The sequence below is a fragment of the Pelodiscus sinensis genome, chromosome 23 (assembly GCF_052426305.1).
Source record: "Pelodiscus sinensis isolate ZL-2025 chromosome 23, ASM5242630v1, whole genome shotgun sequence".
In the NCBI taxonomy this organism is placed as follows: domain Eukaryota; kingdom Metazoa; phylum Chordata; order Testudines; family Trionychidae; genus Pelodiscus; species Pelodiscus sinensis.
Window position 1 is genome coordinate 7,082,518 of NC_143074.1, and position 24,855 is coordinate 7,107,372.

The 24,855-nt window shown below is 51.1% G+C and overlaps 1 protein-coding gene across 4 annotated transcripts in view; it reads right to left on the reverse strand.

Moving 5' to 3' along the window:
- ASTN2 (astrotactin 2) overlaps nucleotides 1–24,855 on the reverse strand; it is a 733,588-nt gene that overhangs the window by 440,562 nt on the left and 268,171 nt on the right. For 3 of the 4 annotated variants that reach the window (XM_075905849.2, XM_075905851.2, XM_075905853.2), the window contains exon 6: nucleotides 8,855–9,001. The exons of the other annotated variant lie outside the window; for it this stretch is intronic. In XM_075905849.2, coding sequence (XP_075761964.1) covers nucleotides 8,855–9,001 — 147 coding nt within the window. The remainder of the gene's footprint in view (nucleotides 1–8,854; nucleotides 9,002–24,855) is intronic. 4 annotated transcript variants of the gene reach the window in all.

Consider the following 24,855-nt stretch of genomic DNA (forward strand, 5'->3'; position numbering starts at 1 on the left):
AATCAGACGGAACAGTGTCCCTAGAAGGGGAAAACTCATCTAACTGTGAAGTATTTGCACAGGGCTTTACATGATTAAATGCAACAGCATGATTGCACAATTGCACACTCAGACATCATTACATGGAAAGCCTGGTTCAAAGTCTACTGAGTCCTTCTATTGATTTGGGATTTGAGTAAGGGTCTAAGCAGGGTCCCCAGTGATGAACAAACAGAAATAGGATTCCCTCTAGCAGAGGAGGGAGGGTTAAATCTTGCTCTCTGTTTCACTGGTATAAACATGGAGTTCTTCCATGGGAGTCAGAGGGTTAACTCTAGATCTATCTCCACGTCACTGACCACAGAATTTACCTATAGTGCCAGTTCCTCAGATTGTGGGTCTAATGTTTGATGTTAATTTCATATGCAAACACATGTGCAGGGCATTCTGTGCACACAAGACTGAAATGTCTGAGGAAACAAACTAATGCCTGGTCACCTCGGAGGGCTGCAGATGAGCGCGCGAAAGCAAATAACTGAAAGCAAGAAATTTAATTAAAAACAAAATGAGAAGTTGTTGCAAGTCCAACGTGGCAGCCTGCAAAGCTCAGTCAATCTTCAGGGGGAAGTTAGCAAAAGCCGCTAATAGCTGCCCGCAATTCCACAAGCGTCCAAGAGCTGATCATGAGGGAAAGAAATAAACAATCTTCAGATGAAACAATTAGAGATCAGAAGCATGGCAGCCATAGACTGGCATTCAGGAGGGAGGAGGGGGATTATAACTTATTTAAGATCCTGCTGCCTTTGTAAGGGGGTAGCTCGAGGGGCTGGCTCAGGTCTGGAAAGTCTTATGCGGTTTTCAGCTTGCTCCCCTTTCTGTACACCTGAGACAGCTGGAATCAGTTGAGCACTCCAAGCTAACAGCATCTGGTTGGAATGACTGCCCCCAATTTCAGTCACCAGCACAGCTGCCCCAGTGCAGAAGGGAAAAGCTGTTATCAGTGGAACTGGCCCCACTTGAAACCAGGGTAAAAGAGCATCAGTGCAAAACATTGCTTATAGCCCATCTGTTCCATATGTTGCAATGGTACCAGCCATGCTGGGGGTTAAAACAAGGGTAAATCACCAATCAGCATGGCCTACATGTTTGGGTGGGAGGGAATCCAAAGGAGGGGGAGGGGCTTGGTTAGCTGCCCTGGCTGGTCCAACAACGTCCAAGCCCACATTAAGTCTGGAGCAAGGACTATCTTTCCTGGAGCTTTGCTGGAAAGTGGGCAGGATGCAGAAGGAAAGGGTGGGTGAACTTTTTTTAACCACTACGATCCTGGTATGTCTCCTTTCCAGTACATCACAGGTGCTTTGAGTTCTATGGGAGGGGGGCATCTTTTGTAAACCAAAGACCCCTCCAGGTGAAACATCATTCCCTCCTCATGCCCGCATGCTATAGAGCACTGCACCACCCTCCCCCATTAGCACAGCCAGGAGCAAGCACCTCCCATACAGGTGGGGAAAAAGTGACAGGTTTCATTAACACCCACTTCAACTGGTCGTGGAGCAAGGGCACATTCTAGGCTAAGTCCTCTAGTGTCTTTTTTGCCAGCCATGGTTTCTCTAGAGGCAGCTCTTGTCACTTGTATCTCTATTTTTTAAACGATTCCTTACAAGAAAGAAGCATTGTGAGTGCAGAACTGAGGAAAGGCGAACATATTCCTGGGAGATTTTACCAATTCAACCCAAGGGCTCTTTCCTTTCTATTCTTTTGTTGTTGTTGTTTCCTTCTTTCTTGCTGCTAACTGATGCTTTAAGTGACACTTGAAGGTGCAGAGCCTCACAAAAGCTACTGCGTGCGGGTCGATAACTGGGAACGGTGCCTACCACTCATGGCCACTCAGGGTGTGGATCATAGGATCTCTGAGCATCTGGCTGTGTCAAAGGGAAATTTGGGGGCAAGTTGTCCCCCAGGCAGGGGGAGGGAGAGGAAGAGGAGGGAGGGAAGCTCCAGGAAGTTCCCCTCGTGGAGTGGCACCCAAATAATTTGGGGAGGACAGAGTGGGGCCTGCCTACTAGTGAAATGACTGAGGGGACTCACCACCCAATCTCATGAATCCCCCCGGGGGGGAAGGGGAAGGAGACATGCAGACCACAAGAGATTCATAACCCTACCCAGTGAATCTGGGACACCCCATCTACCGTCCTGTAGCACAATTCCATTGCAGAGGCACTGGCAGCTGCTCCTAGACCCACCTCTTGAAAGTGGGTTGCAAAGCACAGAGCGGTGTCCCAGAAACAGCCATAGCAAGCTTAGAGCGTGACAAGTGGGTGGCTTTTAATTTGGGTTGCTTTTTGCAAGTTGCTTGCGTGGCCCAAGCTGGGGGCTGGGCATAGTGGTACCTTCTGTCTGCGTGCCCTGCTTCTGCGCCCAGGATCCCACTACACCCGGCTGCCCAGGGACGGTGCGGGATGTGCATGGAGCAGCTGTGCGGTGCAACGGCAATCGGCTCACACAAAGCTCCCCTCGCCCTTCCCAGCCTGACTATTTCAATACAATTACCTGTGCTCTGCCATTTCCCTGCTTCCTGGCAAGTTATAACAGAGCCAATCCCCACCATGGTATTGGGGGGTTGCTCCGCCACAGCTGCCCAAACCCCACAGAACATGGGGATGTAAATTGTAAAACACGATTAAAATATATAGAAAAAAACAGAGAGGGGCTCCAGAAAGCAGCAAGCCATCTGTGCTCCAACCTGTCTGCTTCCAGCAAACACTGGTAAGGGCAGTAGCTTGCAACCACCTTCTAGTTCTTTGGCTGCCCTATAAAATTGAGACAGAGCCGTTGTATAAACCTGACACTAATTGCTCTGACAGGGGGTGGGGGACAAACAAACGAATGAAAGACAGAAAATGAAGGGTGAAAGAAAGAAAGGCAATCAAGATGGTTCAGTCAATTAAGCCTGCCTGGCACAATGTACTCTCCTCCGCCCCTTTTTGCTTTCGTTCAACTGTTTCCAGCCCTGCCTTTATCCGTCTCCAAACCTCGGCAGCTCCTACTTGCACAGCCTCCGGATGATGCAGCTTGCTCTGGGATGTGGCTTCTCCCGGAGGCCCCGTGCCCTCGTTGGAGCGTGGCACATCTGAGTGAGCTCCTGTTTCTCTGCCACAAACAGATGGGCTGTGTCTACACTGGCAAGTTATTCCTGAAAATCAGCCGCTTTCCCGGAAAAACTTGCCAGCTGTCTACACTGGCCGCTTGAATTTCCGGAAAAGCACTGACGATCTAATGTAAAATCATCAGTGCTTTTCCGGAAAAACGATGCTGCTCCCATTCGGACAAAAGTCTTTTTCCAGAAAAGTGTTCCAGAAAAGGGCCAGTATAGACAGCACAGTACTGTTTTCCACAAAAAAGCTCCGATCGCGAAAATGACAATCGGGGCTTTTTTGCGGAAAAGCGCGCCTAGATTGGCCACAGACGCTTTTCCGGAAAAAGTGCTTTTCCGGAAAAGCATCCGGCCAATCTAGAAGCGCTTTTCTGAAAATGCTTTTCACGGAAAACTTTTCCGTTAAAAGCATTTCCGGAAAATCATGCCAGTGTAGACATAGCCATGGGGTTTGGGTTTTCCCACCTCTCTCTGGGTATGTCTACACTACCACCCTAGTTCGAACTAGGGGGGTAATGTAGGCAACCGGAGTTGCAAATGAAGCCCGGGATTTGAATTTCCCGGGCTTCATTTGCATATTGCCGGGGCCCGCCATTTTTAAATGTCCGCTAGTGCGGACTCCGTGCTAGCGGACATTTAAAAATGGCGGCGCCCGGCAATATGCAAATGAAGCCCGGGAAATTCAAATCCCGGGCTTCATTTGCAACTCCGGTTGCCTACATTACCACCCTAGTTAGAACTAGGGTGGTAGTGTAGACATACCCTCTATGACAGCACGTCTGGGAGAGCTAAGGGCGCTGGTTGTAGCAGCTCCACTGTTAGACCTGCCGTGGCTACTGGCATCAAGTGAAAGAACGTGCCCCAATGGGGAGCCTTGAGGCCAGGCTTGCCTCTCAGCTGGGATGGTTATGAAGGGGTGCACCAGCCCTCCTCTCCCTCAGAAACTGGCCCATCGCCCTGCTAAGACCAGAGCCCGCTGCTGGAGGAGCCCTGAGTGCTCCTGTGCACGGAACGTGGGAAAGACACTGGTCACACAGTTCTGGGTCACAGGAGACTCTGCTTTAACACTGATCAAAGCTCCAGAGGCTTGTCCAGCCTGGGGAAGTTCGAGCTGGTGTCATGACACCCATGTAGCTACAGGGGTCCGCTGCCCTGAGGAAGACACTGCACTAGTGCAAACCTGGTGCTGGAGAGCCCTGCATGGGACTAGTGTACAGCCTGGCTGCGGGTCTGGGACCCTGCAGGTGACATGGCTGCAATAACCAGAGCAGGAGGGGAGCAGGGTGACACGCAGTCCCAAACTGGGCTGTGTTGCAGCTCATCCCAGTAAAAAGCCAGGGGCAAGTCACTGACGTAAGCCCCATCTTTTACTAGAGCAGGACACCGGCATGGCACTTTGCACCCCGTGCTGCACAAACCACCCAGCACAGACAAGGCTTTATGCTGAGAAGGATCCACATGCTCCATCTTCCTTCTGCTTCTTGGGTCAATCCCCTTCTTTGCCTCCCACATCATCACAGCAGCAGAGAGTAAGTTTCTCTCTCCTCCCTCCTGCCCTTCTGCTTTCTACAAGACAGTCAGGGCCGCTGTCCAAACAGAATTAGCCTCCAGTTTTGAACTCAGCTATTCCCTTTGCTGAGGAGTGAAATTAGCAAAGATCTGTGCTGAGGAGAAGCCAAGCCAAGAACACTTCCCTGGGTGTCATTCAAACTTCCTGCCCCAGCTCAGTGCTGTGATCTCTTTAAATGTTTTATAATATTTTGCTGCCAGGCTGGCACTATCCTGGGATTTGTTGTTATTTAAAGGAAGAAAAGGCTCTAAGCACTTCTCCAGTCCAAGACGGGGCCTCCGAGTCCTGGTGCATCTAATGATGAGATTTCAGGAAAAACAGATCTGTGCTGCAAATTGTCTCTGCTGCTTCCTCTTCCACCTGGGAGCCATTGACCACACATCCCATTACAGAAGACAAAAAAGTTTTCACAGTTTATAATTATATTTTACAGCTTTGTTACCGATCTCATTTCCCTCCTTCTGCAAACCTTTTCACCGAGCCTCTCGCCACTTCTCTTTAGAAAAGTCATTAAGGCAGGATGGGAGAGCAGCCTGTTTCCCCCACTTTCAGAGAGATTAATCTGTTTTATTGGTCTTTCACTGTCATCTCTGCTTGAATGTTCTGGTATTTGCATAATTTGCAGCGCCACCCTCTTCCTGCAGACAGGAAGAGAACCGGCTCTATTTTCACTTTAATGCTAAGGAGTCACCTTATATTTGGTTCATTTTTTTCAAGGACGCAGTGTCATTAGGTGGTTACAACTGCAAAGGAGATGGCGGGGCTCCTGGTTTCTAGTGGCAGCGCTGCCATAGTCAGTGATCCTCAGCAAGCCGACTTAGCTCTCTGTGCCTCAGGTTAGCCAACTGCAAATTAGGAACAACCTGCATTTTCCTCCCAGGACTTTTAAATGTTTCAATGATCTTTGGCTATTATGCACTCCTGCACAGAAGGTTCCCTCTAAGCTGCGCGGCAGAATGGCCTGGCAGCTGCTTAATGAGCCCCAGCCAGCCAGGGCTCAGGGCACTTCTCCCTCAGCTCCCTGCTGAGGACAGAGCAGCAACCTTCCCTAGCCAGGCAGCTCCGGATGCAGAGCCCTGAGCCCCTGGCTGGGTGGGGCCGATTAAGCAGCTGCAGAGATGTGCTACCATGCAGCTTAGAGGGAACCTTGATGGAAAGCCTAGCACAGCAGGGCCAAAACCTGGCTGGCAGTGCCAAGCCCTACCAGAACACACAGCAAATAGCAATTTGGATAAAGAGAGAGCAGCACTATCTCTAATCAGGGCAAAGGGGGCTTGTTTTCTTTCCGATTCACTGATTACTCTTGAATTATGTTCTCTGGATACACCGCCAACACCTGCTCCTCGTCGCATGTCTCTAAGTTTGCTTCATTTATTTAGTTTGGAAGGCTGCGAAGAAGCAACTGGTTTCGTTTTGACATCCATTTCACACATGCCTTCTGTCTGTTCTCAACACTGAACTTTTCCAACTGCAGCCTACAGCTTCATCACCGGAAGACATGCTCAGTATTGCTGGTAAGGGCCCAAGGGTTTGCTTTTTATAGGGTGTCTGCCAAGCGCCAAGGTAGGATTCTCAAAGGCCAGAATATTAGTAGCATCCTCAAGACTTACATCTGAAGCTGAAAACAGGTCACCAGACTACACAAAGGTCAGCATGACCTACACCCTGTAGTCATAAGAGAGCCTGAGACATAAGTTCGGATAGGAGACCTGCACACACAATCTAGCAAGAACAAGGCTTCTATTGCAGAAACACACATTCCTAAGAAGAGTCCAGCAGGGGCCCTTACACAAACACATCCCAGTACCAAGTGGTGCCAGAACTTTATGTGATAGAGATATTGAACCGACATGTACAAAGTGATGGGTGATAACATCAGTGCAGGAAGTAAATATGTCAGAGGGGCAGTGCTAATTTGCTTGTATTGGGGTATAAAGACATATCTCAGAGGGAGTACCTTTGTCTAGTCTAGGGAGGAATGGAACATCCACCAGTCACTGAGCTGGTCTATTGGTAGGGGCATACGTGTACTGGTGGTCTGGTGGAGTTTGCAGGATACTAGTATGATGCTTTGTTGACATTAAACCTGTTGGCTGCATTTGTCCCTTAACAGATCTTAGGGTCAGTGGGCAGTTTGCTTGAGGTCTGCTGTGCCAGTCATCTGTGCAGGGCTGGGGCAGAACATAGAGCGAACACACATACGCAAACAAACATCTACTAGCATCTAGCCACATACCCAACAAGCCAACAGCTGATCTGACCCAATTCTGAGAGTGCCAAGTCATTTTCAGATCCAAACTGAGCCTTGTATTTACAACTGCACCACCACCACTGCCTTGTCCTGGGGGCATGGTCAGCAGGGGCTTCCTGCTCTCCACACCCCGTTCCCACAATCTGCCTCAGGGCATTGCTAGCCATGGAGTCAGCACAGCCACCACCACAGGAACAGAGATGGCCTCATCTGAGCCCGAGTGGTGGGTTGTTTTCTGATCTGGACCGGATCCAACACTTGCAGTAGCCAGGTCCCAGTCAATTCGGGTCTTGTTCTGCATGTGCATTAACCCAGCCAGAGCATGCAGGGCTCATGTGTACAAGAACCATTTGGGGTGCACAAGAGATCAAAGCGAATTGTGTGGGCACCAACCTCAGAAAATGTCACAACTGCAGGGTTGGGCTGGGTGGCCCATTTGCAATTCTGTGCAGGACCGAATGACCATGAATTCATTCTGTGGCCAAAGGGAACCATTATGAGCATCCTCTCTGAACCCTGCACCGCACCGGCCAGAGCACCACACCAAGTGATGTTCAGGTGTCTTAAATTCTGTCTCCCCACACTGGGTCACTTCCAGGCTCACGGACTGTTCCTGATTCATAAGCATTTGTCCTCCTCACCAAAGCTAGCAGCTCCCCAGCCCACTGGGAGCCCAGCTGCGCAGCATGGGTGCAACCGCAGCACCTGCCTGTGCCCAGCATGTTTTCTTTTGGACAAAAGCCCGTCTCCAGCCTGTCCCAGGCGGTAAGGAGAGAGTAGGAACTGATGAATTGGAACCGACTGAATAATGGGTCCCATCGCCAGGAAGAAAATGAAATTTGCCCTCATGTTACTGGAAAGTTACACTTGACGCTCACTGCACATTATATCGAAAAGGTCAGTGAAACCACAAACACAAGGAGCCAAGCTGGTGAAAGCAATAACTAGTGACAGCAGCCTTTGTCTAATTCTTCAGAGCCGCTCGCTCTACGCTCAAACACTGGCAATTTCATGTTCTTCGGAGTGGCGAGGCCCAGAGACAAACAGCTCCACTCTGCCGGGAGGGAGAGCGTCCATGCAGCTTCCTGGGCTTTGCCCATGAACCCCAGTGCCTCACTCAAAGCAAGCAAGGATTTCTGTTGGGCACAGAGTTAAAAACAAAGGCAGGGGAAGATCCCGCCTCCCTGTCAAGCTGGCAGCTACGCACGCTTGGGTTCTGGTTCCAGGGGGCTGGCGTCTCTCTGCCTGAATTGGCTGCGTATGGAGAGTCGGAGCAGGTCCCATGAGGGACGGATATAATGTAGTCGGCAGCTCCGATGCTGGGCTGGGGGAGGAATCTCAAATGAAAGCTGAGCAGCTCTGATGCCAAAAATACAAATGCAACTTGAAGGGCCGTCCCCCTCCCACACAACCAAACCCATAAATCACTCCATGCTCTTAGCATCTGTCTCACAACCTGCCTGCCCTCTTTGCATGGGTACATGAATGGAGAGCTGCTGAGGGCTTGCCAGATTGCCAAGCCCTGGAGACCGGAGATGTCTATTTATGCAAAAAAATAAGTATGCGTCGACGGAGCCTGATGCAGCAGTGAGCCTGAGCCACCTCTCCCGGCGGGGCATAGTCATTTCCCCCTCCCCACTGGGGATGTCAACACTGAGTTAGGATTAGCAAATGTGGGGGGGGCAGGAGGGAGTTAGTGTCCTTTGACACCAGGTGTTTGTCCAGGCCTCCCCAGTGCTGGGGAGCCAGGTGAATAGCGGGAGTCCTCTGAAGGACATTTGAGAAAGAGACACTTGGGAAAGTCACAAAGAGAAAGACGCCACTGGCCGGACTGGTTTGGAAGCACCAGTGCCCCTAGATGCTGAGTCCTTACAGGAAAGGGTTGTTCCTGGGGTCTTACCGTCTGCAATGAAGTGCTCAGGCACATGAAGAGTCACCTTCACCGTTAAAGGGCAGGACAGCTGAGTGCCACACACCATGGCCAGAATGCAGGAGCTGACGGCAATCAGCGTCAGGGCCGTCTTGTTCACCGGACTCTTCAGAGAGCCTGAAAGGCAAACAGACACGCTTGCATACACAGAGACCACGAGGCAGAAGTAGCGTCGGTCGCTAAAGGGGAACAACGCAGCTCCAATTTACTGCTAAACCAAGCTGAGCAGAACAAACCGAGAAGAGCAATTTGATCTAACTCTCTGGCCTTAGATCGCTCAATCTCTTCCCTCCACCCTCAGCACAGTCTCTGAGCACCTCACAAGCACTACAGGGTTTTAGCCTTACAACAAGCTTGTGAGGCAGAGAAGGGTTGTGCCCATTTTACAGATGGGGAAGCAGGGCTCAGGGCAGATTAAAAGTGCCTCGTCCAAATTCACATGAGAAGTCTATGGCTGGACCAGGAATTGAACTCAGGCTCTTCTAATCCTACAGGAAAGCCCTATCGACTCAACTACTCACTTGCCTCAGTTTCCCTCATCTCTCACTTGGCCTGCCTCCCAGTGTGGTTGTGAGGCTAAATTCATCAGTATCTGTTTAAAGGCTCCCCTAGGGGAAATGTATGTTTTACTAGAAAGGACTCGTGCGGGAAGGCATTGCAGTTAGGAGCAAGCCACGTCTGAAGAAAAATCAGTTCAGTTCTGTTACAGCCTAAAGAGCATTTAGGGTGTGTCTGATGGCACGCTGAGCGCAGGCTCTGCCCAGGTTGCAGACTAAACACTCCCCTGGCCAATCACAAATCAGGGGACTCAGGCCAGCAATCACTCAAGGTGAGGGTCCTAGGACCCTGCTGGGAGATGGATCAAAGCATAAGTTGCCAGTGACTCGGGTCCAAGACCTGTGCTGCTGCCATGGGGATGCTGCTGTGTGTGCAGTGCAGCAGGGCTGGGGCACAGCTGAGAGACCCGCTCCAGCAATTGTAAAGCCAAGCTGGTGATGCTGGGTGGATGCTTAAACGCAAGCTTGGAAACAATCCCCTGCCTGCTGGGGGGAGGGGGGGGAGCAGCTTGAGTCTCTCCCTCCTCCAGGCAGCCATTCTGGAAAGCAGCCCCTGGCCTCTCGGAGAAAACAGACACCCCTCCGGGCAGCGACCAGCTCTCCCTCTGCCTCTCCCTGCAGATACAGCAGCAGCACCTCTGAGTAGATCCCAGACCTTCCTCCACTCTTGCTCTTCCTCCACTCCCTGCCCCGCTCCGCTCGTGGGCTCAGCTGCCCAGCAGGGAAGGGGCCCGGCAGCACCATGTGACCCACATGCCCCCCCCCCCCCCCCCGTGGAAACACCGAGTGCACAGGCCTAGACCAGTTGACAAAGCTGTGCAGCTGCACCCTTCAATGTCTTCAGCTTTTCCATCCTGTTCTATCTGGCACTGGCTGTGTTATGTTAAGGTGATCCCGTCCTTACACCAACCCCTTTAAGGCCCCAGCTTTCACAAGTGGCTAGCAATTCTGGGCATTCCAATTCTATGCTGCCCCAAGCCGAGCCGCCTTAAAGGGGCCTGAATTTCGGAGAGTCAGTGCTCTCGGCTTTTTGAAAATGTGACTCCCTTAAGGGGATTTAGGTTGGGCACCAGAAAACTGACTCCCCCTCCACCCCGCACCCATCACCCTGTATGAAAAGTCAAGCCTCAATTTTCATAACAAACTCCTGAATCAATTGCCTCCACACTTGGCTTGTTCTGCAGATTTTGTTGAGTCTTAAAAATAACATGTCAAGTCTCAAGGCTGTCTGCAGTGTGCTATCATTAACTACACCTAGTGCTGTACGGTTGTACAATATTATCTATTGCACTAATTAACAAGTGAGGCCTAGATGCTAATTATTAATATTCCTATACTCCGAGACATCTCACCATCAACTCAACAAGCCAGAAAACAACCTGTGCCGAGCAAACCAGAGCCCGTGGATATTACAAGGAGTTTTACTTTCTCAGTTATAGATGTTTACTGCTTCCCTCAAAGCCCCGCTCACCCAGGGGCTCCCAGCAAGCGCTAGCTAAGGAAGACAGTCTCTAGTTCAGGCCAACACCGTGTTGAAGGATCCCAATCCTATCCTGGCACCAGAGCGATGTGTGGGCCACACTGTACCCTCCCTCAGTCTCTCTGGCCATCTGTCTAACACCTCAGATCACAGAAGGTTGGAACCTTAGCAACAATTCAGACACACTGGTGCCTTTGAGGGCAAAAAGAGAGCCCAGATCTCCCTTGTCTCAGCTCAGAAGATGAAACAAAGCTCGGCGTAAGCTAAGCTGCTTTGATTGGGGGTGCAAGGGCACCATTTTGGGAGAGCGGATGGGCGGGGGGGAGCAGCCCCGCGTACCAGGATGCTGCTTGTTTTTCTTCCCATTCTCCTGTCAGAGAGTGAGGGGAAATTACACAGATTTTGTGACTTACTTCTCTGCTCCTCCCCTCACCAGCCAGGAGAGAGAGACATGCACACAAGCCTGTACTTTCCCGGTACACACAGCTGCTGCCTCCCCCTTCCTCCTGCCTCCTTCCCCCTCCCCCGCTCTCCCAAAATGGCGCCCTTGTACTCCAGTCAAAGCTCACACTGAGCTGTGTTTCATATTCTGAGCGGAGACAAGGCAGATTCCACCCCACCCCGCTCTCCCAAAATGGCACCCTTGCTGGGGTATTGTTCGTGAAGGGGATAAAGTGAAAGAAGAACTCAGCTGTCTGCAACTCTGGACTGGCTGCCACAGAGACGGAACTGGCTGTGAAATCCTACGGCATAGCAGTGCTAAGGAGCCCGAGTCAGCCACTGGCTCATTGGCTGTCTGGTGGGAGAGGACAATGGGCTTCAATGAAAGGGAACTGACACGGAGAATTAGATGGTGAATCGCTGTGGGCCAATGGATTACCTTATGGAACACAAAACTCTGTACCCACGACTCCTCTTCGGCCTACGGTGGTAGCAACCAAATATCATCACCATCTGCTGGACACTCCATGCTGAAGGGAGTCTGTGGTCCCCATCCACTGCCCTGAGGCTATGTCTACACTACGAAGTTTTTTTGGAAAAAGGCCATTTTTCCAAAAAAATTTCACTTACGTCCACACTGCAATCGCGTTCTTTTGAAAAAAAATTGAAAGAACAAAGGATTTTTTCCAACATTGGTAAACCTCTTTCTACGAGGAAGAAGCCTTTTTCCAAAAGAGCTATTTCGAAAGAAGAGGAAAGAGGAAAAAGCATCGGTGCCCTGGTGGCCACTCTGTCCACGTAATCAGAGTTTATATGCGAGATAGCATCCATTCAGTGTGGATGCTATCTTTCAAAAAAGCAGGTTGTGTTTTCGATGCACTTTGGCAGTGTGAACTCTCTCTTTCAGAAGAAGTTTTTTCCGAAGATCTCTCTGGAAAAACTTCTTCCGAAAGAAGTCTGCAGTCTAGACGTAGCCTGAGAGGCACTGTCACAACTGGCACCCTGCCGGCCGTCTGCAGAGAGGCCAACGATTGTATGGGCCACAAAGGAGAAGTCAGCCTCTCTCTGGCAGTGGCTCCAAGACACATTAGTGGGGCAAGGAGGAGAAGCTTGTGTTGCTGCTGTTCATGCTGCGTCTGTTCTTGGTGGGAGGACTTCACACTCCCAGGCAATCCAACTTACTGACTACAAGAGAACGATGATTTGCTTACGGCAACCTTGCATTTAGCAATTCCAGATGTTTGGGATGCAGTCCTCTATACAATCATAGAATCCTAGGGCTGGAAGAGACCTCAGGAGGTCATCGAGTCCAGCCCCCTGCCCAAGGCAGGACCAATCCCAACTAAATCAACCCTGCCAGGGCTTTGTCAAGCCAAGACTTAAAAACCTTTAGGGATGGAGATTCCACCACCTCCCTAGGGAACCCATCCCAGTGCTTCACCACCCTCCTCTTGAAATAGTTTTTCCTAATATCCAACCTGGACCTCCCACACTGTAACTGTCATCACCATCATGCATCTAAGATGCAACTGTAGCATCTTGGAACCTTAAGACACTATAGTGAGAGCACTGCTCTCCAATTAACCTGAGCCATCCCTGCAGACTCTGAGAGAGTCTGCCACAAAGCACTGAATTCCCAGCAGCGCCGATTCCATCTCTGTTCAGAACTCAGGGAAAGCTGGAACTCACTCTCCTTTCCAATCCCTGCCTGGGCACAAATCCCATCTTCAGCAAAGAGAGACGTCAAATGCATTTGTTTGAAAACACTGGGAAACACATCCACCGGGATGCTCCAGTGCTCTTCACCTCACAATTTGATCGATGCTGCTTTGAGAAATATTTGGGTCATAACAGAGAATCACCTTTAAGTTGGATTCAGAGCACAGACCAACTTTGAAGCTAATGGGAACATATGCTCAAAAATGCAAAGATGGGGAGTTTGTTGGTTTTCATTTTTTTCGCAGGGAATGGGGAGTTTGCAAAGTTTGGCTCCCAGGACGGTACTCAGTAGAGCCCTACAAATCTATGGATATCTGCTTTATCTCTTTGAATACCCACAGTCACATCCCTATCTGCCATGGGCTCCCCGTGTCTCTCAGCTCCCGCCACTCCACCTAGGCTGGGACAGGAGACCCATGAATACACAGAACTGCAAATAGCAATTCTGCAAATCAGGAGGGACTCCTGTATAAGAAAGGGTTCCAGTTTTCAGCACCGAATTAGAAGTCTGATCTGCTGGACAGCTCCCTGTGACAGGGAGAGAAGTGTACAGAAACTGGGTATTACACAAAATTTCCCTTTCCGCCAATCCCCCGACAGCTGTGTAAGCACTTTCCCCATGCCCAAACCAAACACAGGATCTTTTGGCTCTGCCACCAATCTTCTGTGTGGTCTTGGGCAAGTCACTTCACTTTTCTATGCCCACTTTCCTCATCTTCTTTATTTGGGTCACCAATGGGCAATCTAGGCTAGTGTGTAGGCCACATGACTGGCTTTCCTCCATCTCAGTGGTCTGTAAAATTGTTATAATCAAGACAGTCCCCAGGGTAGTGTAGTTTTGCTAACTGTGCTTGCTAGTGTTTGCAGGGTGGGCCAGCTGAGCCACAGCAACGCTTTGACTGGATGCAGAGGGAGCTCACAGCTCTCGCAGTCAATGTTGTGTGCAATCAACACGCACCTCCCTTCACATGCACGTGCATTACGTGTGTGTCACTTTAGTAGCACTAGTAGGAAAAAACCGACATGTATGGAAACTAGGGATATAAGCGACTAGTCGACTGTACAGTAAGCAAAAGCTTATTGGACAGTCAACTAGTCCCTCAGCTAGTCGCTTCCCACCCCCTTGCTGCCTCTGATAGAGGCAGCAGGGGGTGGGAAGCAGGAGCCAGTGCTGGGGGGAGCTGGCTTAAAAGCCAGTTCCCCCCCCGAGCACCATCTCTGCAGGGGGCAGGTGTGACGATGAGTTGGGGTTCCTCCGATCCCACAGCCCTGTAGCAGCAAGAACAGACTCCACCAGCCAGTAGAATAGAGGGGGTTTATTGCTTCTCCAGGATACAGCACAGCACAGATGTGATGTGTCTACAGGAGTCTGGGCCAGGATGCCTCAGAGCCCTTGAGATGGGTCCCTGAGCCCTTCGATTCCAGCCCCTCCTTAGTCTGTTTCCTGCATGGTTCCAGCCCAAGACTGCTTCGCTTCCAGACCCTGCCCCCAAACCAGGTCTTTGACTCCGCCTCCCTTCCTTTATCTCTCTCTTGGGGAAAGAGCCTTGTTATCAGGTGTCTAGGCTAATACACATGTGGGTGAGTCAGTGGAAATCACACATCACAGCGCAGGGGGACACCAGATTACAGAGCAGACAGCACCCCCACTACATCACAGCAGGGGATGCAGGGAGGTAGTGGGGAACGGGTAGGAGCCCAGAATCAGCTGATTCCTGGCTTGCGCCCAGTCCCAGATGCTGTGCCTCTGCTTTTTAAATGTATTAAGAGTTTGCTGGCTCTTAATACATTTAAAAATCAAAAGCACGGGGAGGGAGGGGCTGGTGCAACCCAGCACAGCTGATTGCTGGCTTGTGCTGGGTCCCCTCCGCTTTGCACCAGCCTTTTAAATGTATCAAGGGCTGGCAGGCTCTTAATACATTTAAAAGGCTGAAGCACAGGAGGGGAGACCTGCCATGAGCTGATTTTTATTATATTTGAAAGGCAGAGCCTCAGCAGGGTTAGCACTTGGAGCAGGAGCTAACCCCATTGTAGCTCTCCGGCTTATTGACTAATTGACCAGTTGATGGAAAATTCATCGACTAGTCGATTAGTTGATTGAACTAAATTTAACACCCCCAATGGAAACAGCAGAATCTGGCAACTGTGCACATGAGCAACAGGATGAGAAGCTGGATATGAGTCAACAGTGTGCCCTTGTAGCCAAGAAGGCTAATGGCATATTAGGTTGCATTAAGAGAAGCATTGCCAGCAGATCCAGAGATGTGATTATTCCTCTTTATTCAGCTCTGGTGAGGCCACATCTGGAGTATTGTGTCCAGTTCTGGGTCCCCGATTACAGGAAGGATGTGGACACATTGGAAAGGCTCCAGTGGAGGGCTACCAAAATGATTAGGGGGCTGGAGCACATGACCTATGAGGAGAGGCTGAGGGAGTTGGGTCTATTTAATCTGCAGAAGAGAAGAGTGAGGGTGGATTTGATAGCAACCTTCAACTTCCTGAAGGGAGGTTCCAAACAGGCTGGAGAAAGGCTGGTCACAGTAGTGACGGATGCAGAACAAGGAGCAATGGTTTCAAGTTGCGGTGGGAGAGGTCCAGGTTGGATATTAGGAAAAACTATTTCCCTAGGAGGGTGGTGAAGCACTGGAATGGGTTACCTAGGGAAGTAGTGGAATCTCCATTCCTAGAGGTGTTTAAGTCTTGGCTTGATAAAGCCCTGGCTGGGTTGATTTAGTTGGGATTGGTCCTGCCTAGAGCAGGTGGCTGGACTTGGTAGTATAGATGTAGGTATAGTTTTGTCGACAAAAGTTCACTTTTGTTGACAAAACCCTGTAGTCTAGACACCCTGAGTCACAGGTCCGGTGGCTTGCAAAGCTTGCAAAACGACTCAGCACGAGGGCTGGGGGTGGAAGCTGGGGGCCCTGGCTCCCAGTCTCCTGGGGTTCCCACAATGTTGGATGGGTATCCCTTGTGGCCTGGCTCTTGATGTTCCGGCCATTCGCTCCACAACTTTTTGTTTACAGGAAGTGGCAGATGAACCAAAACGTCTCTGCACTGAGCCAAACTACCCCGTTTTTCGGTGGAGATGCAAAACACTCAAAATAGAGAGAGGACTGAGCACTGGAGCCCCTGGCAGACAGGGCTCAATGTAGGAGGGAAGGAACAATTTACTGCTGCTCTCATATCACTGCCGCTCCTCCCACGCCCTCACCCCCCTTCCGTGCTGCTCCATTTTCCTGCTCATTTTCATCATGTGTATCTAATTACTGACATCCAGAATAGTAAACGCCATCGCCAAAGGGGCGAAGGGGGGGGGTCTCCGTTCAACCGAGCCACAACAACGGGCTTATGTTTGAGCTGAAATTGGATTTCCGATGCAGCTCTATTGCTCGAGGCCACTCTACTGCCAGGTTCTAAGGAACGCCATTGAATAAGCAGCTTCTTCCCTCGCTCGTTAAACAGAAGGGCATTTCTCTTGTTTTCCATCCCATCGCCTGCTCTTCAGACCCCTAACGCTTCAGAAGCAGCTCTTCTGCCTTGTCTTCAAACACCCAGTTGGAGATCAACAGCTTAGTGCCGGATCTCTGGCAACCACAGGGAAATGGGTGCTTTGTGACCGGGCACTAAACCCACCTCCAAAGGCTTTCCAGGGGCATCGGTGTTTGTCTGAGAGGCACAAAGCAAAAAATCCAGCCACTGTTGCCCCAGGCATGTCCAAGTTCCCAGGCATTCCAAGACCTGCCGGCACTCAGTGGATTCTCCTAGGTGGATTCAAGCTGCAGACCCAAGCTTTGCTGCTCTGAACTTCTGCCACCGCGCCCCTTCCCACAAGCCTGGGGCTGCCTCCCTGATGTCCGCGCAGCAGTCTGCAAAACCCAATGCCATCTGAAGGCTGGGCCTGGGTTTATACTCAACAGGCCGGGAAAGGGCAGGGAACGGAAGCCCTGGATGGGAGGAGGCTCAGAGTTGAGCAGCGGGAGACACAGGAAGCTGAGGGGAGAGATGGGAGGCTTTGCCTCTTTCCCAGGCAGCAACAGCATACAGCTCCTGCCAGCTGAGAGCTCCTTCGCATCCCAAGCAGGAGCAGCATGGAATAGATCATATTATACCTCTCTTTCACAGAGCAGCTCCCCCCCAGCCAGGAAAGGGTCAGAGCCAACCAAGTCTCCTTTCCGCCCCCTTTCCACTTGTGGTTGGGGGGCAGGGGAGCGATGAATTGGGCAAACAGCCTCTCCTCTCTTCACAGCAGCCAAAGGCACAGTCTGAGAAGGGAGCTGTGTGTGGGGGGTGTCTTACTCCTTATCTGGCTAAGTAAAGGCCTGAGCAAGGGGGGCAAACACTCGCAGGGAAGACTCCTAGCAGCGGGTGGAAAGAGGAGAACAATGGTGCTGAGGACTGAGGCCTATGACTGTGAAGGAGCAATGCTGGGATAGCATACGGGAGGCCATGTTCTCTAGGGCCCTCCACCCTCAGCCTCTCAGCCATACGTCTGTCATCACCAGCCTTACCCATACTGAGCATGCTGACCAGAAACTAAATCCCTCCTTTCCCGCTCCCCGGGGCAGGGAAGAGCGAGAGCCGGGAGTGCTTGCTTCAGGATGCGCAGTGGGTATTTGTGCAGTCGGGATCCCCTTGGCAGAACTGCTGCCGACAGTGCCTGGCTCAGAGAGGAGGAGAGTAGGCCCCACGCCAAAGCAGCCGGGCTTGGTGGGAGAAGCATGAGGAATAACCCTAGAAGCCATGAACTTCTGGGCTTTAATCCGCCTTCCGCCCATGACACTGGGCTTGTCTAGCCGGCAAGTGAGCAGGTGGCAAGCTGGGGTGTACAGCTACCGCGTACCAGCATGTTACGCACGAGCGGTCCACGTGAGCCCTGCTACCATCCCCTAGTGTGGTTTGAGCTCCTGCTGTTTGAGTGGGACAGGGCTCACTAGGGAACCTGTAACGTGCAGCAGCAGCCACCAAGACAGGGCATGGCTCCCTACACCCCAGGCTTTGGGCAAGTGACTTCAACTCTCTGTGATTGAGTTTCCCGGTCCAGAGTAGGAGGGATAACACTCCTTCATGGGGTGCATGAGGTGCAACTCTCTGGAGCCCCTGGTGCTGTTATCTGTCCAGGGGCTGTGTTACAGCTGCACAGAAAGTAGGGATGTAAAATTTTGCTCAATTGGCTAAGCAATTAAACAATATGCTAACCAATTAAAGGGGGAGAGCGGGGGAATGCACCCCTCCCACAGGCTCATCCCCATCCCCTCGCCCCTAGACAAGCTCCCCTCCCCCCTACTCCAACCCCACCTATTAACCATAACCGATAAGCCTCGTCCATTAAGGGTGAGGTTAACCAGTTAACCTCCACATTCTTAACAGAAACCACGGATTTGCTTCCTTGGTACCTCCGAAGTCTCGGCCGTAAGGATTCGTGCACAAAGCCTCTTTGAGGTTTAATGGGCACCAGGTTTATATATAATTTCTGGTGGTGCCCAGAACGGGTCCAAGCAGAGCCATCCTGTCCATAGGATGGATCAGGGCAACCGCCCTGGGCCCAGTGCTTTGGGGGGGGGGGATCCAGGATGGCCTGGAGGGTAGCAGGGCACCAAGGGTATGATTAGACTGCATCCCTCTGTCGGCAGAGGGATGCAGATTAGGCAAGTCGACATTGCAAATAAAGCAGGGACTTAAATATCCCGTGCTTAATTTGCATAAAAATGGCCACCATTTTCGCAGACTCAGCACTTTGTAGGCAAAAAGCAGCAGTCTAGAGGGGGAAAAGCCTTTTTCGACAGATCCTATAAACCTCCTTGCAGGAGGAATAAGGGATATGTCGAAAAAGGCTTTCTTTCCCGACAGATCCCCCTCTAGACTGCCGCTTTTTGCCGACAAAGAGCTGAGCTGGCAAAAACGACGGCCATTTTTATGCAAAGTAATCATGGGATATTTAAATCCACACTTCATTTGCAATGTCGACCTGCCTAATCTGCATCCCTCTGCCGACAGAGGGATGCAGTCTAGACATACTCCGGGTTCCAGAAGCAGTGAGTGACCCAGCACCAGCTCTACCTGCTCCACTCTACCCTGGCCTGCCTCTTCCTGCCCCTGCTCCACCCCCTCCTGCTCCCATTCTACCCCTTCCCCCAAGCTCCTGCCCTCACCCTCTCCCTTTATGGCTTCAGTCCACTCCCCACCAAGCTGCTGCCTGTGCCTGCCCCCCCAATAGTTCCCCAGGCTGCTGCGGCCCCACGTCCATCTGCAGTGCAGAGCCCCCCCAAACCACAGGGCCTGGGGCAGTTGCCTGGGTCTGTCCTATGGTCATGATGGCTCTGGAAATATAAGCTCAAACACTGGTGGAGCCAAGCCCACGCTCCTGAATATTGGTGGAGCATGGCCATCTATGCTAGGTTTGACAGTGAAAAGATATAGGGGAAAACAGAGATCCCCAGCTGAGGATGAAGGAGGAGAGGGAATGCAAGAGATGTGCCAAAGAGGAAAAAGAACTTTTCCTGAACTGGAGAAGGAACTGAGGCCCGCTTCTCCCATCCCACCCTCCTACCTTGTGAGCAAGAGAAGACAGGGGAATGTGAAAATCAAAAGCAAGTGGATCAGTTCTAGGGCAGAATCACATCAGAGTTTCTTCCTGCTCCTGATTCAATTAACCGCTGCTTAATTAGAGTGAATGCAAAAGGAATTCCGAAAGCAAATCTCCCCTCGGAAGTCTCTGATTCTGTACGTACAAGCAGCTGCCGCTTCGGTCACAGAGCTCCCACTACACCCACCTCTGTGTCATTTTTCTACACAAGCGCCAATTAGACCGGCTCTGGTCTGCCTGAGGACACTCAGCTCCCTCTGCCGAGAGTTGGAAGCAGCCTACAAAGGGCCTGTGCACCTGCTGCAAGACAAAGGTACATTCAAAGCCCCCTCTGCAAACACTCCACATGCAGCCCCGTATTACATCTAAAATATCATTTCCTTGTGCTGCCAATTACTCCTCCTTCCGCTGCCTCCTGATCCGGCACTGCCAGCGCTGCTCAAGTTAAAAAGGTACATGCAGAACTCGCATGGATTTTAAGCAACGCTAATATCCTGTGTGCTCAGTATATTGTTTCTAAATCAGGCTCAAACACATGCTTGGGAGATTATTAAAAACCCCTTTAATTACTCCATCTCTCTCAGTGCACAGCCCATAGCATTGGCCATAAATGTGGGTGTTAAATGCCAAGAACACGTGAACTCTCCCCCTTCCCCCGCCGACATACTAATCTAATACATAATGTTTCAAGACTGCCTGGATATTAAAATGCATTTGTGCCTCCCAGGAAAGACAGGGATGTAGAAATCAACCTCCTGAACTGCTTAGCAACTGAACTGCAAAACATACGGCGTGCACATCAGTGGGAGGTGTGCAAAGGCACTCGCCGACGAGAAAACAGCAATTTTAGCAGGGAGAAAGCACATTTCAGCTTGGACTTTGGCAACGTGAAAATGCAGCCACCTCTGGGGTGGAGGGCAGGAAGTCACCAGCACCCTAAAGATAACTTTGACACAACTGAAATGGTGGAATGACCCTGATGTGGTATCGTGTCCCCACCCCGGTATGCCCCAGACAGCTTTCCCTACTACCTCCACAGCTCTCCGCTGTCCTGTGCATGTCAAGTGAGTTCACTGCCTCTAATTATTTCCCTTTATGTTCCAGCGGAGGCTCGTTAATGCAGCACAACAGCGTTTCCCGACACCCTCCTACACAGAAACATCTCAAGGTGTTTTACAAGCAGGAGATCATGTTAAATCAAATCAAATACCAATTAAAGATTAACAGCAATGTTGGAAGGCTGCTCTTGCCGTACAGTGCTGCCCGCTGGGAAAGAAACACGACTTTCTGCAGCTGCTGGCTGGCAGGCTCCTACCCAACCCCCAAGCCAGTCATTCCCCTTCGCCCCCTCCACGCCACCCACACCGCCTGGGAACCCACCCACGTTCAGACAAGGCCCTGTCCCCCAAAGAAGTTCTACCATGCAAACCTCCCCTCCCGCCTTCAGGGACTATCCCAGTGAAAATAATCCCACGCCTCACCCCTTCTCAAAGCTTTGGCAAGAGCTCACCCTTCGCATCCTCCCCATGGTCCCAGGGTGTGCAGCCTGAAATCTGAGCCTCCACCCGTATCCGGACAGTCCTCTTTGTCCCCTCAGACTGGGCTTTCAGCAAGTCAACTGACTGTCTCTGAGTCCAGGTCCCCTGCCTGCCTCCCCACAGTGTATGCCCAGAGCAGCACACCCTGCTTCCCACATTTCAGCCAGCCACACAGACTGCCTTCCACGGCCACGTGCCCAGCCAGGCATCCTCAAGACCTTACTACAGCCCCTCTCCCCTTAACACGGGGCAATACAATACACTGGGTGTCTGTAAAAAACTCTCAGAGGGGTCGCTATGTTAGTCTGTAACTTTACACAGACACAGACACAGACACACACACAGACACAGACACACACACAGACACACACACAGACACACACACACACACACACAGACACACACACACACACACACACACAGACACACACGCAGACACAGACACGCGCACAGACACAGACACACAGACACAGACACAGACACACACACAGACACGCACACAGACACGCACACAGACACAGACACGCGCACAGACACAGACACACACGCAGACACAGACACAGACACAGACACAGACGCAGACGCAGACACAGACACAGACACGCACACAGACACAGACACGCGCACAGACACAGACACACACACACACACAGACACAGACACAGACACAGACACAGACACAGACACAATCACGAGCTTTTGTGGGCAAAATCCGCTTTGTCAGATGTGCAATCCGCTGTATGCCTTGTGAGAGAAAACGCCCAAACGCCATGCACCACATCCAAGCTTTGAGCAACTACAGACCTAGGGCCTGCTGCCCCTGTGGGACATTTCACTTCCACACACAAGGGCTGAGCTTCCATCCTTCTCTCTCCTGGAGGCTCTTTCTCCCTCCCCCTCCTGGAATGGAGGGCCCTCCCAACTAGAGCAATGCCAAAGCTGTGCCATTTCAGCTCCCTGCCCCCCACCTTCCTCCCATGTATTAGTGTCAGAATCAAGGGGGGTTGGTCCAGGCCCGTTTCCAGTTCCCGCCTACAGCCCCTTCGCTGGCAGCATGGATTGGACTTTGTTCCAGCCGCACTGGTTTGGCATTTATCTTGTTTGGCTTCTGTACGGAGACTGGTGCCTTTGGACAGCACTGAGGCAGGCAGAGAAAAGGTGATAGGTGTGGGAATGGACCAAGGGTCGGAGATGTAGGAGGCAAAGGAGTAAGGTAGACGGGGGAGGACTAGACATGTTCAGGTTTCTAAAGAGCTTGATCTTGCTTAAGTGCAGAGAGAACACAACTGGTAACACGAGCATGGATGAATGAAATCAGCCTGCCAACACTTGCTCCGTTAGCGTCGGAGCTGGTTGACCTGGTGTGCTTAGGGGAGATATTTGGGGACAAGGACCACGCAGACAAAATGGTTGCAGTTTTTACAAGGGATATCCCAATGGTGGATGCAGGCAGATCAGGTGCTTCTCTCGGTGCCCTGACATGGCTCCTGAAGGATCATTCACAAAGCTCATGGATTCAGCCAGCCCATAGGAGCTTATGCAGCATTAGAATCCTAGGGCTGGAAGAGACCTCAGGAGTCATTGGGTACGTCTACACTACATGCCTCTGTCGGCAGAGGCATGTAGATTTGTTTGTTCGGCAAAGGTAAATGAAGCCGCGATTTAAATGATCGCGGCTTCATTTACATTTACATGGCTGCCACGCTGAGCCGACAAACAGCTGATCAGCTGTTTGTCGGCTCGCCACTAGTCTGGACGTTCCCCCTGTCCACATCAAAGCCCTTTGTCGGCAGTCCCGGTAAACCTCATTCCACGAGGAATAACGGGGCTGCCGACAAAGGGCTTTGATGTCAACAGGGGGAACGTCCAGACTAGCGGCGAGCCGACAAACAGCTGATCAGCTGTTTGTCGGCTCAGCGTGGCAGCCATGTAAATGTAAATGAAGCCGCGATCATTTAAATCGCGGCTTCATTTACCTTTGCCTACAACCCTAATCTACATGCCTCTGCCGACAGAGGCATGTAGTCTAGACACAGCCATTGAGTCCAGCCCCCTGCCCAAAGCAGGACCAACCCAACTAAATCATCCCAGCCAGGGCTTTGTCAAGACGAGACTTAAAAACCTCTAGGGATGGAGATTCCACCACCTCTCTAAGGCTGTGTCCAGACTCCATGCCTCCGTCGACGGAGGCATGTAGATTAGCCAGCTCGGAAGAGGGAAATGAAGCCGCGATTAAAATAATCGCGGCTTCATTTAAATTTAAATGGCTGCCCCGATCTGCCGATCAGCTGTTTGTCGGCAGATCGGGAGAGTCTGGACGCGATGCCCCGACAAAGAAGCCTTTCTTCATCGACACAGGTAAACCTGGTTTCACGAGGCTTACCTGTGTCGATGAAGAAAGGCTTCTTTGTCGGGGCATCGCGTCCAGACTCTCCCGATCTGCCGACAAACAGCTGATCGGCAGATCGGGGCAGCCATTTAAATTTAAATGAAGCCGCGATTATTTTAATCGCGGCTTCATTTCCCTCTTCCGAGCTGGCTAATCTACATGCCTCCGTCGACGGAGGCATGGAGTCTGGACACAGCCTAAGGAATCCATCCCAGTGCTTCACCACCCTCCTAGGGAAATAGTTTTTCCTAATATCCAACCTAGACCTCTCCCACTGTAACTTGAGACCATTGCTCCTTGTTCTGCCATCCCTCGCTACTGTGAACAGCCTCTCTCCATCCTCTGTGGAACCTCCCTTCAGGAAGTTAAAGGTTGCTATCAAATCCCCCCTCACTCTTCTCTTCTGCAGACTAAATAAGCCCAAATCCCTCAGTCTCTCCTCGTAAGTCATGTGCTCCAGCCTCCTAATCATTTTGGTTGCCCTCCGCTGGACCCTCTCCAATGCGTCCACATCCTTTCTGTAGTTGGGGGCCCAGAACTGGACACAATACTCCAGATGTGGCCTCACCACAGCCAAATAAAGGGGAATAATCACTTCTCTAGATCAGCTGGCAATGCTCATCCTAATGCAACCTAACATGCCATTAGCCTTCTTGGCTACAAGGGCACATTGTTGACTCATATCCAGCTTCTCATTCACTGTAACCCCCAGGTCCTTTTCTGCTGACCTGATACCTAGACAGTCGGTCCCCAGCCTGTAACAATGAATTACATTGCTTGGGATTCTTCCGTCCCAAGTGCAGGACTCTGCACTTGTCCTTTTTGAACCTCATCAGATTTCTTTTGGCCCAATCCTCTAATTGGTCTAGGTCCCTATCCCTGCCCTCCAGCCTATCTACCTCTCCCCCTAGCTTAGTGTCATCCACAAACTTGCTGAGGGTGCAATTCATCCCCTCATTCAGGTCATTAATGAAGAAGTTGAATAAAACCGGTCCTAGAACTGATCCTTGGGGCACTCCACTTGAAACCAACCACCAACCAGATATCAAGCCACTGATCACTATCCATTGGGCCCAACAATCTAGACAACTTTCTAATCACATTACAGTCCATTTATCCAATCCTTTCTTAACTTACTGGTAAGAATATTGTGGGTTACCATATTAAAAACTTTGCTAAAGTCAAGGTATATCACATTCACTGACATCCCCATGTCCACAGAGCCAGTTACCACATCATAGAAGACAATCAGATTGGTCAGGCA